The 18,151-nt window shown below is 44.4% G+C and overlaps 1 protein-coding gene across 6 annotated transcripts in view; it reads left to right on the plus strand.

The window, feature by feature from the left end:
- Window positions 1–18,151, plus strand: part of depdc5 (DEP domain containing 5, GATOR1 subcomplex subunit) — a 272,311-nt gene that overhangs the window by 64,234 nt on the left and 189,926 nt on the right. For all 6 annotated transcript variants that reach the window (XR_009061928.1, XM_057828504.1, XM_057828503.1 and 3 more), the window contains 8 exons: window positions 5,491–5,552; window positions 5,624–5,694; window positions 5,794–5,863; window positions 5,953–5,989; window positions 6,055–6,175; window positions 6,243–6,472; window positions 6,535–6,735; window positions 17,136–17,271. Coding sequence is in view for 5 of the 6 variants with exons in the window: in XM_057828504.1 (XP_057684487.1) it covers window positions 5,491–5,552; window positions 5,624–5,694; window positions 5,794–5,863; window positions 5,953–5,989; window positions 6,055–6,175; window positions 6,243–6,472; window positions 6,535–6,735; window positions 17,136–17,271 (928 nt within the window). In the remaining variant the exon portion in view is untranslated. The remainder of the gene's footprint in view (window positions 1–5,490; window positions 5,553–5,623; window positions 5,695–5,793; window positions 5,864–5,952; window positions 5,990–6,054; window positions 6,176–6,242; window positions 6,473–6,534; window positions 6,736–17,135; window positions 17,272–18,151) is intronic.

The raw sequence follows: 18,151 nt of genomic DNA on the forward strand, positions 1-18,151 counted from the left end.
TCCAGTTGTGGCATACAGTGTATCACAAAAGTGAGTACACCCCTCGCATTTCTGCAGATATTTAAGTGTATCTTTTAATGTGATAACACTGACAAAATGACACTTTGACACAATGAAAAGTAGTCAGTGGGCAGCTTATATAATAGTTTTTATTTTCCCCTCAAAATAACTAAAAATATAGCCATTAATATCTTAACCCCTGGGAACAAAAATGAGTACACCCCTAATTAAATACGTACATCCCTAAATGTCCAAATTGAGTACTGCTTATCATTTTCCCTCCAAAATGTCATGTGACTCATTCGTGTTGCTAGGTCCAGGTGTGCATAGTGAGCAGGTGTGTTCAAATTTGTAGTGCAGCTCTCATTCAATTCAATTCAATTCAATTTTATTTGTATAGCCCTCAATCACAGCAGATGTCTCAAAGGGCTTTACAGAGGCAATATGATACACAATTAGAAATGAAGCAACAAAGATAAATAGATACAGTTCAAGTCCTGGGTATCCCCTATCCTTAAGACCCTCCATGCCGGCAAGGAAAAACTCCAGAGTCAATTGGGAGAAAAATGAGAAACCTCGGGGAGTACCACAGTCAGGAGAGATCCACTCCCAGGACGGATAGACAGGAACCCCAGAACTGCTAATAGGGAATTAGCAGGCGAAGTTACAGTCCGTAAAAATGCAGTGGAGTAAAGGAGCAAGAAGAGGTCCATCTAGCCAGATGAGACGGGGGTAGCAGCGTCCTCGCTGCTCTCATACTCTCATACTGGTCACTGAAAGTTCCAACATGGCACCACATTGCAAAGAACTCTCTGAGGATCTTAAAAGATGTATTGTTGTGCTAGATGAAGATGGCCAAGGCTACAAGAAGATTGCCAACACCCTGAAACTGAGCTGCAGCACCGGATCTAAGATCATCCAGCGTTTTAAAAGAACAGGGTCAACTCAGAACAGGCCTCAGGATGGTCGTCCAAAGAAGCTGAGTGCACGTCCAGAGTGTCACATCCTAATGCTTTCTTTGAAAGATCATCGCAGGAGTGCTGTCAGCATTGCTGCAGAGATTGAAGATGTAAGCCGGGGTCAGCCTGTTAGTGCTCAGACCATATACCGCACTCTACATCAAATTGGTGTGCATGGCTGTCACCCCAGTAGGAAGCCTCTTCTGAAGACGGTACACAAGAAAGCCTGCAAACAGTTTGCTGAAGACATGTCAATAAAGCACACGGATTACTGGAACAATGTCCTATGGTCTGATGAGACGAAGATTAATTTGTTTGGTTCCGATTGTCTCAAGCATGTGTGGCACCAACCAGGTGAGGAGTACAAAGATAAGTGTGTCATGCCTACAGTCAAGCATGGTGGTGGGAATGTCATGGTCTGGGGCTGAATGAGTGCTGCAGGTGTTGGAGAGTTACATTCCATTGAGGGAAACATGAACTCCAACATGTACTGTGAAATACTGCAGCAGAGCATGATCCCCTCCCTCCAGAAACTGGGTCGCAGGGCAGTGTTCCAGCATGACAATGACCCCAAACACACATCCACGATAATCAAGGCTTTACTGAAGAGGCTGAAGGTAAAGGTGATGGACTGGCCAAGCAAGTCTCCAGACTTGAACCCAATAGAACATCTTAGGGGGATCCTCAAGCGGAAGGTAGAGGTGCGCAAAGTCTCAAATATCCGGCAGCTGCGCAACATCGTCATGGAGGAGTGGAAGAGCATTCCAGCGGCAACATGTGAAACTCTGGTCAACTTCATGCCCAGGAGAGTAAAGGCAGTTCTGGATAATAGTGGTGGCCACACAAAATATTGACACTTGACATGTTGTACTGTACGTTGATATTGACAACTTTCACTTACTGAATTGTGGTTATTTCTTTGTTGAAAATTATTCATTTTTTGTTGTTACTAGTATGCATAATTTTGGAGGGAGTGTAAATAACCAAAGCCTAATTTCTGTCTCCCGAACGTATTTTATTTTGTAATTCACCATAACTTCCTGTTACAAATTTATTATGGTGTATTTCCTCTTCCGTGTGTTTTACAATGCTTGTAACTTGAAGCTGGGTCAAAATGAGTGACGGCAAATTCAGAGTTTCTATCTCGTCTAACGGCCCCTCTGGAAGAGGCAAAGCTCTTTCGGTGATCCTTTTATTTTCTAAGGTGATCAGTTGGTTTAATTAACTAGATTATATCAGTTCTAAAATTAGATATTAATTAATACTATAGACCCTACCCACGTGACGTCACAACTCCTTCCTCCTGACTGGTGCCGCCCAATTGTCCGTCAAGACATCATGTCTACCTGTTCCGGCTACGTACATTCCTCCTATTTACGACGTGTTTTTCTGCTCGTTAACATTAATAATCAAAATGGTGAAGGCGTGTGTGGCGGTCGGTTGCAACAACAGAGAAGATAGACGGAGAGACTTGAAGTTCTACCAGATTCCGAGAGACCCGGAGAGGAGAGAGCGAGATGGGCTGCTGCAATTCGACGAGAAAACTGGGCTCCAAACGATTACCACAGATTATGTAGGAGTCATTTTATATCTGGTAAGATGCATTTGAAATATATTTAGAGGGTTTTGGGCTGACAACCACAATTAAGATCATTGCTAGGCTAATCGCCGATAACATACACGTATGTATGTAGTGAGAGTGCTATCGCTAAACCATATAAACATTAAAAGCCCTAACTCCATTGACAAACGACATGAAATACATTAGACTTGACAGTGGATGTTAGCAATAACAAAAGATTTTGAATTGAAAATTTCGTAACTCACCTTTCCAAGCACAAGATAGATTCCTGCCGAATTTTCGTGGACGAGGACCTGTTTCACCCAACCAGCAACGAAGTATTTATAAGCCTCCAAGCTCTTAAAGTTTTTCAAACTTTCGTGAGAATAGGCTGATTTTGTGTGGATAGTTGTACATATCAGGCTAGCTAGCAGATGTCAGGCAAATACGGCGGAGACAGCGGGTCGAAAAACATCGATTTAGGCATCAAATATGGATCTGGCGAATGGATAAACTGAAGCTTTTCCACATAACGCCTTTTATGCAACGCATCAAGTGAGTTTACGGCATCCGAAAGCACCGGGTCTTCCATGAAATGCATTATAAATTGCTCGATCAATTGAGACCATTGATAATACAGACACAAAATGACGGACAAGGGGGCGGAACCGTACAGCGAGCACGTGATTTTGTGACGTCGGTGGGTAGGGTCTATAGCGCTTGCAAAGATTGGCAGCGGAATGTTGCTTCAGTAAATTAGCACAGGGTTAGCTCTCGTTTCACCACCAATGGAAGCGTCGCGTTGCCATATCGAAAGCGCCAAAAGTAGTGTCACGCTGACACATTACAGTGGTGCCGACAGTTGTCCGAGTCACCTCGCATTGCTGTATCGACATACCAATACTGCGGCGCTGACAGTAGTAGTGACGCTACAATACGTTTATGTTGAATTTTGTGCGCAGCATAGATTTTCTTGTGCGCAGAGTACAGTATGTTCAAGCAGTGCGCAATTCCGCATGTGCTTTGCTTAGAGCAGTGTTTTTCAACCTTTTTTTGACTCACGGCATGTTTTTACATTGGAAAAAATCTCGCGGCACACCACAAACCAAACATTTTCCAAAATTATTTTCTGTATAGTATAATTATAAAATCATTTCTCAGTATGTATACTTACTCAGTGTGAAACTTGAGCCTGTTTAGATGAACACAAAGTCGATATCCTTATTCTTCAACAGCTCTCAGTCTTCCTATGTTTTTATTCTTTTTTTTTTTTTAATTTTTTTATAGCAGTTAGGCTTGAAAAAGCTCAGAATTATCAGACTGGGACTTGAGCAATGTCTTTAACCACATCAGGGCCGAGCATCTCGCAGACAATGGCTTTGCAGGCAGGTAGTATTAATTAATGTCTGTCAGGGTGTGGAAATTTTTGGATTTAGCAACAAGGTAACTGGCTTTGTGGGCTTTCTCATTTACCTTCGTAGTTTTTATCAAAAAAGTTGCCTGTTTCTCTGTGTTTTCACGAAGGCGAACAAAATAGTCCATCGAGTTGTTTTGAAGCGACGGGTGTTTTGTTTGGAGATGAGGTTTAAGCTTGCTTGGTACCATGGCGCTGTTGGAATGGATCGATGCTCGTGTCGTGTTCAAGAACTGCTTGGATTTTTAGCCATTAGGCCCTTGCTGTTCTCAACAATGTGTTGGAATAAAACACAGGGGGAGGATTGACGGTCGTCACATTTGGATTAAAATAGAAAGGACACTTTCGAGTATATCAACAAATGACGAGTCTAACCAAATGATGTGCAGTAGACGTGCTAGGGACGTGCATTGTCGCTGACATCAAGGTCGTTGATGGCTAAAAATTCGAGCAGTTTTTTTTAACGAGACACATGCAATACTTCGCTCATCTACACACGACCGAGAACTTTCTACCTACTCCTTCCTTCTGTCCTAATGCAACTCCGCCCGTTGACGTAAAAAAAAAAATAACCATGAATGGGGATATAGAAAGGAGAGGAATCGGTGATGAATTTCCCACTTTATTGTGGCAACAGTGGAAAATGATATACAAAATAACAGCGGCATCCGCAACATGTGACCGCTAACTTTGTTCACACGCCGTTCTCCCTCTCTCTTTGCTTGCTTCCTGCTACGTCACCACTGTTCAGTCTGATGCCCCCTTCAAGGGCCCACACACATTTATGGACATTGCAATATACACATAATCTCAAATTGACAATATTGCGAAATTCCATGGCAATCAATGACTTTTTGAAAGATACGAGTTTAAAAAAAAAAAAAAAAGGACTATTTAACACAAACATGCTAGACTGTGCGTCCCGGGCTGTTGGGGGACGGGTATCGGTAAGCGTTTGCTTTTTTCCCGTCTTCCTTTGTCTGTCATCGTCTTTTTCGGGCAAATTATTCCATAGTCTGTGTCAATGTTTCTCCTTTCTGGCAAAACTATCCCACACTCTAACTGTCAATGATTCTGATGATGATGACAATGACAATGAATTCATTCATTCATTCATTCATAATATATATATAAATGCGACATTAGATAATTTCTCGCGGCACACCTGACGATCTCTCAAGGCACACTGGTGTGCCGCGGCCCACCAGTTGAAAAACAGTGGCTTAGAGGGAACATTGCTGTATAGGTTAATATTTTAGGGCGCTATGACCTATAAACTCAATTTTTATGATGTCTTATTGCCTGATAATAAGGCCATTATGAACCATTATGTAGACTTATAAACATATAAGCATCATATAAAGGACTTATTAACGCTTATTATGTCTTATTAACTCTTATTAATGCTTTTTAGTAGGACCTCAATCTAAAGCGTTACCGATAGTTCTTGTTGAGAGAAATTTAATGTGTGTCTATGGTAAAGAGGACATTTTCAAAGTGATCCTAAACTTTTGAGTGGTTGTGTATACATTATATGTCATTTGTTGTAATTACAGGTATTGGTGTTGACTTGGTGTGTATGGGAGAGCAGCCATTACATGCAGTACCGCTCTTTAAGGTAAAATCTGAAGTGACGATGCATTGAATCAACTACATTTTTTCATGATCATTTCCATATTTACTCCATAGTTGCATTATAAATCGCCACCTGACTTGTGCGTGGGGAATGACTATCATCTGCCTCACTGGATCAACCACAGGCAAGACCATATTTTATAGTTTTTAAATAATGCAATTCAAATGGTGTAAAAAAAATCTAATTTGACTGAAATAATTATGTATGTTTTATGGCTCTTTAGCTTCTACACCTCTAAAAGTCAGAATTCATGTAATACCTTTATTCCCCGACTCAAGCTCGCTGGTCACAAGGTGAAATGTTATGTTTACATTCATTTTGAATGTGTCATGCAATAGACAGAAACAACTAACAAAGTCATATCTCCATATTTTTCCTATAGCGTTATTTTGAAAAACTCAAGCGAGCCATCGATCAAAGTAAGTGAAACACAGCCAATTTTTCTTATTGATTTGTTTTGTACTCAACTCTTGTTGGTTTATAGCTTTGTGTATACAAAAGGAGTGTGACAATGGCCTGCCGATGCAAGTGGACTACGATGCCTATGACTCTCAGGTTTTCCGACTGCCTGTTCCTTCACTGATTCAGAGAAGCCCCGGTTGCAGGTGTGCTCATCTTTTGTATTCGTCAATTTGCGTTAATCACTTGAAGACAGGTAACTGTGTCCTTCAGGGTGGGTCGGGCTAAAGAAAGAACGGGAAAGAAAAACTGTGGCTCAGTTGATGTCGCAACTGGCATAGGCACATCACCTCCTTTGTGCTTTGCTGGTGCTGATGAACAACATAGCCTGGCGTCTGATGATAGTCTGGGCCCGGTGTCCAACTCCAACATGTTTTTGATACCCAGGATGCCCTCTATGGCTTACGAAATCAGTAGTTCACTAGGATGCACCTGTGCCAGAGGTGGGTAGCATATGACACAGAGAGAACGTTTCCTTCTCATTAATTGTTATTATTTCATCAAGAGTCAATTGAGAAGACGACGGACTCTCAACGAGACTCAAGTGCCCCTGCTCGCTTCACGGTGGGCAGCGCAGAGTCCAGCCTGTACCTGCAGCCGGGTGGTTATACTCCCCAGAGAGCGCTTATAAATCCCTTCACACCAACCAGGATCCCAATGAAACTCACGTCAAACCGTCGTCGTTGGATGCACACATTCCCTGTTGGTGAGCGTTACTTCTTTCGGCAAATTATTTGAATATCACTGCTCATTATTGATTTCTAATTAGCGTATTTTCCGCACACCTAAAAGCCTTCAATTTTCTCAAATACGACAGTGTGCCTTATAATCCGATGAGGCGTACACATGGATCAATATTGGTTAGTCATGGAATGATGCAGTGGCCACCAACCTTTTTGGACCGGGGTGAAGTGGGCCTTTTTTCACGGGCCGGCAATGTGTGGCAGAAAATTACAGTAAATATCAAACAACACGACGGGGCTTAAAACGAACAGTAAATGCTGGGAAAGTGTAACTCACAATACGCTGAACAACCTTTGTTTTTAACAGTGGCCTCCTAAAACATGGTGGCAAATATCCTTGGTCGCAGGCCTAATGAGTTCTTCTCCAGTCGTGAAAGGTTTCTTGGCTTTAGAATAGGGTTCGCCAGAAGGTGTGATGCTCTCAGTGCATTCGCTTTTGTTGCCTTGTTTGCGAGCTTTTAGCCACATATTATGCAGGATGGACTTGGTCGTAAGCTCGTCTTCTCACTCAGCGGGTGTCCTTTTTCCCTTAAAAAAATAAGCTGTCCAAAGACATTTGTTTTTCAGTCATGTTCGCTATCGTGTGGGCTTATTATTCCAGGAAACAAATGAATGCTACGTGCTAGCTCCAATGGATTTCAATGACGACATCCTATCCAGTTAGTACTATATCTATAGAGTCGACAGGAATAGCAATGTGTGTGTCAAGAGCCACTGGCGAAATTACATTTGTTAACAAATTATTATTTCTCTATGGCGGAAAACACAGACAAGAATGAAAAAGCAATTTCTGCTCTTGTGCTCCTCTTTAATATATAATGCTGTATTTTAAGCCAAAAGAACTTATGTTTGATAGAACAATATGTCTATAGACCCTACCCACGTGACGTCACAACTCCACTCTCCTGAATGGTACCGCCCAACTGTCCGTCAAAACATAGTGTTAACCTGTTACGGCTACGTACATTCCTCCTATTTACGGCGTGTTTTTCTGCTCGTTAACATTAATAATCAAAATGGTGAAGGCGTGTGTGGCGGTCGGTTGCAATAACAGAGAAGATAGACGGAAAGACTTGAAGTTCTACCGGATTCCGAGAGACCCGGAGAGGAGAGAGCGAGATGGGCTGCTGCAATTCGACGAGAAAACTGGGCTCCAAACGATTACCACAGATTATGTAGGAGTCATTTTATATCTGGTAAGATGCATTTAATATATATTTAGAGGGTTTTGGGCTGACAACCACAATTAAGATCATTGCTAGGCTAATCGCCGACAACATACACGTATGTATGTAGTGAGAGTGCTATCGCTAAACCATATAAACATTAAAAGCCTTAACTCCATTGACAAACGACATGAAATACATTAGACTTGACAGTGGATGTTAGCAATAACAAAAGATTTTGAATTGAAAATTTCGTAACTCACCTTCCGAGCACAAGATTCCTGCCGAATTTTCGTGTACGAGGACCTGTTTCACCCAACCAGCAACGTAGCATTTATAAGCCTTCAAGCTCTTAAAGTTTTTCAAACTTTCGTGAGAATAGGCTGATTTTGTGTGGACAAGATAGTTGTAAATATCAGGGTCAGGCAGAGACGGCGAAGGCAGCCGGTCAAAAATCATCGATTTAGGCATCAAATATGGATCTGGCGACTGTATAGAACGAAGCTTTTCCACATAACGCCTTTTATGCAACACATCCAGTGAGTTTACGGCATCAGAAAGCACCGGGTCTTCCATGAAATGCATTTTGAATTCCTCGATCAATTGAAACCAATGCTAATACAGAGACAAAATGACGGACAAGTGGGCGGAACCATACAGCGAGCACGTGGTTTTGTGACGTCGGTGGGTAGGGTCTATATGCTGCCATAGCAGATTCATGGCGCATGAAGTTCCTGAACTATTTTTAATGTGTCAGTTTCACCCTGGAAACCCCCGTTTACGAATGTCGTGCAACCGCTTTTGTTTCAACCTAGCTATAAAAAGGTGAGTAATCGTATTTATTATTTGAAATGTCTGTCATTTTTAGCTTAGATTCATTAATTGATGTCTAATATTTTAGTTAAAAAAATAAAAATAAACAATTATTCACTCGCATATTTTAAACTTTTAAACAAATGTCAAAATGAAAAAATTGGCGTCTGTAAAAAAGTCACGGATGTCTACCTCATAACTATCACTTAATTGTATTTTTTTCGTTACTATCGCATTTTGCCCAATATTTTAGATATCAAATAATCGATCCAAGCAAAGAAACTTTGAAAAAAAAAGTTTAAAAGGGTAAATATATGAAAAAGAAAATCACTTAATTAAATTCAATTAATTAAGTTCAATTAATTATGCTCCCGTGTGCTCTCTCACCTCCAGTTAGGGTTTTGCTGTTTAATTTTTTTTTTTTCTAAAAATGCCCTCCTGTTGAAAAATTACTAATGTACTAATGTAATTTTAGGAATTTGGCACTCAAATCTGGCTGTTTTATTTTTTTACCATTTCATTCTGTAGTTGCAAGTTCCAAAGCAATGCATCATGGAATGCCCACTTTTTCAGACAAAGTGATCTGATGATGGCAAAATGATCTGACAATGAAACATCAATTCTTGTTGGTTACGTCTAGCTTTATTGTGTTGTTCTAGCATGTTCATTGAATGACAGAATGGTCACACGGCAACAAGAGGTCAGAAAAGCCTGTGGATAGCATGCTAGCTGACTGCAAAAATATGCGTCTCATTCCTGGTGTGAAATCATCATCTGTTTGGAGATTTTTTTAGTGGGTGTGGCAAAGGGAGCTGAGATAGACTAATTAGGGTCTAATTTGGTGTCCTATCATTTTAAAGTCACTCGCTCTACAATTTCATAGCACTTTTAAGTGCCATCGGGGAGGGGGGATCCATTGATGGCATAAACTAGTCATTCAGTATATTCAGGTTGTCACCTGACCTCATTCTACCGTTACTGAACTGAGACCTGACCAACTGCACAAGCTCCACTTCCCCCACAGGCGTTACAGTAGGCACCAGTCATGATGGGTGCATCACTTCATCTGCCTCTCTACTTAGCCTGATGCGCCTATCACTCTGGAACAGGAAAGTAAATCTGCACTCATTCAACCACCTGACCGTCTCCCTTTGCTCCAGAGTCCAAGCTCTAACCTCATTGAAAATCTTTGGGAAGTGCTGAAGAAGGCTCTGTGCAGCAGTCTGCCTCTACCGTCATCAATGCAAGATCTTGGTGAAAACTGAATTCATCACTGGATGGAAATAAATATTGTGACATTGCTACAAGCACTTAGCGGAACAATGCTACAGCGAAGGCGTTCCGTCATTAAAGCAAAAGGCTGTCCAACTAAATAGTAGAGTGTATATTTTGGTGGTGAATTTTTGTCAGGCCGGTTAGTATATATAGCTATCAGCCACCTGTCTTTTGGGGTCCTGCAGCCACAACAAAATGAGACAAAACCCACATCTCTAAATCCACATTTTTCAATGATAAAAAAAAATAGCCTCTTTCAGACTTATATCCCTGTAAATTCCCATGTAAGGTGACGTGGGATTTACCCGTGTCATGGCTTTCAGACATGGGAAAATATCGCGGGAATACACTTTCAGACTTGTCCTGTGTTGACGACTCGGCGTTCTCTGTGCGAGGATGGCGGGGGGCAGGATTTTATAACCCGCACATGACGTCATTTTTGGTCGGCGTCGGCAACAAAAGAAACCACACATTTCCAAATACACATTTCGTTTTATTATTGCTTTGGTGAGATTCATGTTATTTCTTTTACTGATGTGGGTTCTTAAGAGATTGGTGCCAAACAACTTGAAGCCATGGTCAAGGTGGGAGGAAATATAACTACTTCCAAGTACAAGTCAGTTAACACCAGTAAGGGTGTAACGGTACATGTATTTGTTTTGAACCGTTTCGGTACGTGGTCCTCGGTTCGGAACGGAGGCGTACCGAACGAGTTTCTGACGTAATGTAAAGTGCTGTCAAATTTAGCGCGTTAGCGGGCGGTAATTAATTTTTTGAATTAATCACGTTAAAATATCTGACTCATTTAACGCAAGCGCGGAATGCCCGCTCATGCATCCCATAATCCCACTGTTACGTCCCACGGACGGCTCGCTGAGGGCGTAACATAAAACGAGCCACGCACACAAGTTGCAAGTGGACACAAATTTATTCACACAAGTCGAACTCGCAATAACAAAATATCCAAAATCCGGTAGAAGCTGGCTTCAGCGTAAGCACAGGCCAAAACAACAAACAAAATGAAACTACACTTAAGCCCCACCCGCTAAGTAAACCTTGATCGTAAAAAAAACACAACAGCCACTACCCTGGCTTCTACACTAAACAAAATGGGTTGAACGAAAACGGCAGTTTACCTCTACTGCTGCGGTGCTCTTATTTACAGTGGTGAACAAAACGATCCAATAACGAATGAACACAAAATACCTCACTGAAAGAGCGGGAGTGTAACAAAATAGCAATCAAATGCACAGGTGAATGAATGGAGAGCAAACAGCTGTCGAGGAGGTACGCGGCACGTATGCTGTCAAATGCGAAGTTGCGAACTCTCAGAGTGTTGACTGTAAAATGACGAGCGGTCAGATGACTTTTATTAACGCTGCCTTTATTTGGTTAACAAGACTCAGGCACAATACAACACACACATGGGTATGCAAGCTCAAACAACGGCCTAATAGTACTACCGTGTATCGGATTAGCTGCCGTAAAGCAAGTGTCGTTATTGCTGCAAATGTAAACAAAGCGCTGCATAATGGACACATGTCAGACAGCGGCTAGTTCGGGTGGCCCATCAGCGGCGGTGATGTCGTCTGCCCGTCCGGCGTCAATCAGAGTACGCCACGTTGGGTGGGGAGGCAGCCAGCTGGCGGACGCGGCATTCAGATGACTGACAGTCTCAAAAAAGATAACAATTAAACGGCCAGGGCCGTCGCACCACTCAGAAGTGCAGTGAGCAGCGTGGGTAATGGTTAAATGTAAGCATGGAAGCAGGTTGGCCCTCTGGGTGGGGAATTCAAATTAAAAAAGAATTAAGATGGAACAATTCTCAGAAAATGTAAATAAGTTGGTTTGCCTCAGCGATTGGCTAGAGGATGAGTAGGGAAGAGGGCCACATTTATGTGTACACTACACACACTTTGCACACATTATAAATAATACTGTTTCAGTTACTGTTCTAAGGCTCTGTTGTGTGTTTTTGCAGAGAAAAAAATGTCTTCAACAGTAAGAATGTTAATGCCATCTTGTGGATTCATTGTTATAATCAACAAATACATCACTTATGTACAGTATGTTGAATGTATATATCCGTCTTGTGTCTTATCTTTCCATTCATAAAATAATTTACAGAAAAATATGGCATATTTTAGAGATGGTTTGAATTGCGATTAATTGCAATTAATTTTTAAATTGTGATTAACTCAATTAAAAATGTTGATCGTTTGACAGCACAAATAACCCTTACTTTTTGAGGCTGTGGTCATAAAGTTAATATGAGAAACTAGAAACTGTTCAGTGTTGCAACTGTTAATTTTGCACATCAGATATTTTTTAAAGAAAGTCTTAGCCAAAGCTATTTTTTATTTTGTTTTTCAAAATATCTACATTTCAGAATATTGTATTTTCTATTTTTGAGCAGAATTATAGCTTTGAATAAGCTAATGTTCCTACTGTTGAAAGCACAAAAATGTGTAATAAACAACTAGCACATTTACATTTTGCATTTTGTTTTCTTACTGTACCGAAAATGAACCGAACCGTGACCTCAAAACCGAGGTACGTACCGAACCGAGATTTTTGTGTACCGTTACACCCCTAAACACCAGTGATGGGAATAAAGCTGTTATAAATAACGCTGTTACATAACAGCGTCATTTTTTCAGTAACGGGGTAATCTAACTAATTATTTTTTTCCGCCGTTACAATGCCGTTATCGACGGTCAAAAGCGGTGCGTTACTTACTCTGAATAAATTGAAGAAACTACCAGCCGTAGCGAGTCTACTCTGCTCTGTTTGTCATCCAAGACTTGGGGTGCCTCCTCCTTGAGTCATCACCTTATCGTGGTGGAGGGGTTTGCGTGTCCCAATGATCCTAGGAGCTATGTTGTCTGGGGGCTTTAAGCAGGTCCTAGGTGAGGGGCTAGACAAAGAATGGCTCACAAGACCCCTTATGATGGAAAAAATTACAGGATCCAAGTTTCCCTTGCCCGGAAAGCGGGTTACCGGGGCCACCCTCTGGAGCCAGGCCTGGGGGAGGGGCTCGAAGGCGAGCGTCTGGTGGCCGGGCCTTTTCCCATGGGGTCCGGCCGGGCACAGCCAGAAAAGGCAACGTGGGTCCGCCTTCCCATGGGCTCACCACCTGTGGGAAGGGCCAAAGGGGTCAGGTGCGTAGCAATTTGGGCGGCAGCCAAAGGCGGGGGCCTTGGCGGTCCGACCCCCGACTACAGAAGCTAACTCTTGGGACATGGAATGTCACCTCTCTGTCAGGGAAGGAGCCCGAGCTGGTGTGTGAGGCAGAGAAGTTCCAACTAGATATAGTTGGACTCTCCTCCACACACAGTTTGGGTTCTGATACCAGTCCTCTCGAGAGGGGTTCGACCCTCTGCCACTCTGGAGTTGCGCACGGTGATAGGTGCCGAGCAGGTGTGGGTATACTTATTGCCCCCAGGCTTGGTGCCTGTAGGCTGGGGTTTACCCCAGTAGACGAGAGGGTAGCCTCCCTCAGCCTTCGGGATGGGGGGACGGGTCCTGACTGTTGTTTGTGCTTATGCACCAAACAGCAGTTCAGAGTACCCACCCTTTTTGGAGTCCTTGGAGGGTGTGCTGGTGAGTGCCCCCTCTGGGGACTCCCTCGTTCTGCTGGGGGACTCATGTGGGCAATGACAGTGAGACCTAGAGGGGCGTGATTGGGAGGAACGGCCCCCCCGATTAGAACCCGAGCGGTGTTCTGTTATTGGACTTCTGTGCTCGTCACGGATTGTCCATAACGAACACCATGTTCAAACATAAGGGTGTCCATATGTGCACTTGGCAACAGGACACCCTAGGCCGCAGTTCAATGATCGACTGATTGTGTCATCGGACTTGCGGCCGCATGTTTTGGACACTCGGGCGGAGCTGTCAACTGATCACCACCTGGTGGTGTGTTGGCTCCGATGGTGGGGGAAGATGCTGATCAGACCTGGCAGGCCCAAACGTATTGTGAGGGTCTGCTGGGAATGTTTGGCAGAATCCCCTGTCAGAAAGGGCTTCAACACCCACCTCCGGCAGAACTTCTCCCTTGTCCCGGGGGAGGTGAGGGACATTGAGTCCGAGTGGACCATGTTCCGCACCTCCATTGTTGAGGCGGCCGATCGGAGCTGCGGCCGTAAGGTGATTGGTGCCTGTCGTGGCGGCAATCCCCGAACCCGCTGGTGGGCACCAGCGGTAAGGGATGCTGTCAAGCTGAAGGAGGCCTATCGGGCCTTTTTGGCCTGTGGGACTCCGGAGGCAGCTGTCAGGTACCGGCTGGCCAAGCGGACTGCAGCTTCGGCGGTCGCCGAGGCAAAAACTCGGACATGGGAGGAGTTCGGCGAAGCCATGGAAAACGACTTCCGGACGGCTTTGAGGAAATTCTGGTCTACCATCCGGCGTCTGAGGAGAGCAAAGCAGTGCACCATTAACACTGTGTATAGTGAAGATGGTGTACTGCTAACCTCGACTCGTGACGTCGTGAGTCGGTGGGGAGAATACTTCAAAGCCCTCCTCAATTCCACCGACACGCCTTCCTTTGAGGAAGCAGAGTCTTGGGACTCTGAGGTGTGCTCTTCAATCTCTGGGGTTGAAGTCACTGAGGCGGTTGGTAAGCTCCTCGGTGGCAAGGCCCCGGGGGTAGAAGAGATCCGCCCGGAGTTCCTGAAGGGTCTGGATGTTGTAGGGCTGTCATGGCTGACACGCCTCTACAACATCGCGTGGACATCGGAGACAGTGCCTCTGGATTGGCAGACCGGGGTGGTGGTCCCCCTTTTTAAAAAGGGGGACCGGAGGGTGTGTTCCATTATATAGGGATCACACTCCTCAGCCTCCCCGGTAAAGTCTATTCAGGGGTGCTGGAGGGGAGGGTCCGTCGGGAAGTCGAATCTCGGATTCAGGAGGAGCAGTATGGTTTTCGTCCCGGCCGTGGAACAGTGGACCAGCTCTACACCCTCGGCGAGGTCCTCCAGGGTGCATGGGAGTTCGCCCAACCAGTCTACATGTGTTTTGTGGATTTGGAGAAGGCGTTCGACCGTGTGCCTAGTGAAGTCCTGTGGAGGGTGCTTTGGGAGTACGGGGTACCGAGCCCGTTGGTAAGGGCTGTTCGGTCCCTGTACGACCGGTGTCAGAGTCTGGTCTGCATTGCCGGCAGTAAGTTGAAATCGTTCCCAGTGAGGATTGGACTCCGCCAAGGCTGCCCTTTGTCACCGATTCTCTTCATAATTTTTATGGACAGAATTTCTTGGCGCAGCCGAAGCGTTGAGGGTGTCCGGTTTGGTGGCCTCAGCATTGCATCTCTGCTTTTTGCAGATGATGTGGTGTTGTTGGCTTCATCAAGCCGTGACCTCCAACTCTCACTGGGGCGGTTTGCAGCCGAGGGTGAAGCGGTTGGGATGAAGATCAGCACCTCCAAATCCGAGACCATAATCCTCAGCCGGAAAAGAGTGGCATGCCCTCTCTGGGTTGGGGATGAGATCCTGCCCCAAGTGGAGGAGTTCAAGTATCTTGGGGTCTTGTTCACGAGTGAGGGTAGGAGGGAGCGGGAGATTGATAGGCGGATCGGTGCAGCGTCTGCAGTGATGCAGACTCTGTACCGGTCCGTTGTGGTGAAGAAGGAGCTGAGCCAAAAGGCGAAGCTCTCGATTTACCGGTCGATCTACGTTCCTACCCTCACCTATGGTCACCAGCTGTGGGTCGTGACCGAAAGAACAAGGTCCCGGATACAAGCGGCTGAAATGAGTTTCCTCCGCAGGGTGTCCGGGCTCTCCCTTAGAGATCGGGTGAGAAGCTCGGTCATCCGGGAGGGGCTTGGTGTCGAGCCGCTACTCCTCCGCGTTGAGAGGAGCCAGTTGAGGTGGCTCAGGCATCTGGTTCGGATGCCTCCTGGATGCCTCCCTGGAGAGGTGTTCCGGGCATGTCCCACTGGCGGGAGGCCCCGGGGTCGACCCAGGACACGCTGGAGAGACTATGTCGCTCGGCTGGCCTGGGAACGCCTTGGAATCCCGTCGGAGGAGCTGGCTGAAGTGACTGGGGAGAGGGAAGTCTGGGCTTCCCTGCTAAAGCTGCTGCCCCCGCGACCCGACCCCGGAATAAGCGGAAGATAATGGATGGATGGATGGATGGATGGATGGACTTGGGGTGCGTTCAGGTTCATAGCAATGAAAATAGTAAACACACATTGCCTACCTTTGCAAGAACGATGGAGTTGCCGTTTAATACTGTCATAATGTGCAGGTCCTGCGCCCATCCGCAGCAAAACTGTTCGTAGCTTTGTAGCGATTTGTAATTTCGGAATTGCTGATGAGTTTAGTAACATACACCAATCAATAAATACAGCAGAATATCCATTTCGCGTAATTGTGGAACCCCGTCGACATCTTTACTGCATTTGTCTTCGGCTGGCTCGTAAGGGTCAACATTTTTCAGATCCTTAAGTTTGATCACATATCTCTTCTTTCCCTCAGTAACGAGTTTGTCTCTTTATCGAAATGGCAAGTTAAAGTTTAATGTCAGCGAGCCAGACCTGCTTCCAATATGGCTGCGTTGTTGTCAAATCTCACGTGATTCCCCATTCTGTGACGTAAACGCTCGAGCCTAACAGCGGACATACTTCTTATGACTCCAGGCTGTTTGTCCCGGCTCATTCATTCAAAGCTTTTGTCGACATCAATGGTAGGCAATTCAAATCTTTTCATTTTTGTTGCACTTAAAGTGTAGGATAAATCTGTTGCTGGTGAGGTGCAAAAAATATTACAAGGTTCTATAGCACAACTACCTGTCTGTTCTTCTCTATTCAACTGACTCGAATACTGCTCAGGAAATTTCAAATTCGTTGACATACAACAACTTCTTTTTAAAGTAACGGAAATAGTTACTTTCCCTGGTAATTAGTTACTTTTACTATAGAGTAATTCAGTTACTAACTCTGTTACTTTTTGGAAGAAGTAGTAACTACAACTAATTACTTTTTTAAAGTAATGTGCCCAACACTGGTTAACACAATACAAAACAAACATTTCTTTATATGACAAAAAAAAAAACAGGGATAAGTCAGTTATGTATAGGGAATGTATGTCTTGGTCTTTTTTTTTCTTCATCAGATCCTTTTGGAGAAGCTATTCAAATCCATCACCAGACCAGGAAGGACGTTGCTGAGTTGCAAGACAGCTATCTGAGAGATATTGGCTACACATCAGCTGAACTGCTGGAACTCTCATGTCATGAGTCCACAGAAAGGTTAGATTGCATCAAGTCAAGTCACAGTTATTTACTAGCAGTGCAACGGTTCGCGGTTCAAAACCGAACCGAACGGTTCGCCCTGTTCGGTTCAATACGCCTTTATGAACCGCGCCTTTTTGGTTTTGCAATTACAGTAATTTATTCCGAGTGCTTGTGGAATGAATTGGTCAAACTCTGTGCCTGTGTGTGCCGTGACGCGCAGCTGTGGTGAAATTCCCGCCCCACGAGTAAATGTCCAATCGCTGTCAAGCACCTGTGTAATAGGAGCCGAGTAACGCCCTCTCTCGCTTACGGGCGAGGTGAAAGTGAAACAAGAAAGAAAACAAAAAAAGTTATGGCGAGCGGAGGAGTCGACAGACCGAAATTTGAGGAAGCACCGGCTTCTTTCAAATCTGCGGTGTGGCAACATTTCGGTTTCCCCGTGGACTACAATGCAGACGGAGAGAAAATATAGAAAAAAACATAAAACAATTTGCAAGCATTGCTCAGCGCTTGTTCCCTATGCTAACGGCAAGACTTCTAACATGACTCAACAGTCAGCACTTCAGCCAGCATCACCCACAGACATCGTTTTCTCAGAGCAGGACAACCCCCAAGATGACACCAGTGAAAACACACGGGTCTATAGAAGAGGCGTTCCAAAAGCCTTACAATATCAGGTCAGAAAAACACAAGAAAATAACCCACGCAGTGGGGATTTGCATTGCAAAAAGACATGCAACCATATTCCGTGGTTGAAGATGCGGGCTTCGTTAATTTAATTGCAACGCTTGACCCGCGTTATATTGTTCCCTCGCGGACATATTTCGCCCACAACATAATCCCCGACATTTAAGAAATGGCACGCAAAGCCATTGAAGATGATTTCACGAAAGCA

This window comes from Corythoichthys intestinalis, chromosome 22, assembly GCF_030265065.1.
Source record: "Corythoichthys intestinalis isolate RoL2023-P3 chromosome 22, ASM3026506v1, whole genome shotgun sequence".
Lineage (NCBI taxonomy): Eukaryota > Metazoa > Chordata > Actinopteri > Syngnathiformes > Syngnathidae > Corythoichthys > Corythoichthys intestinalis.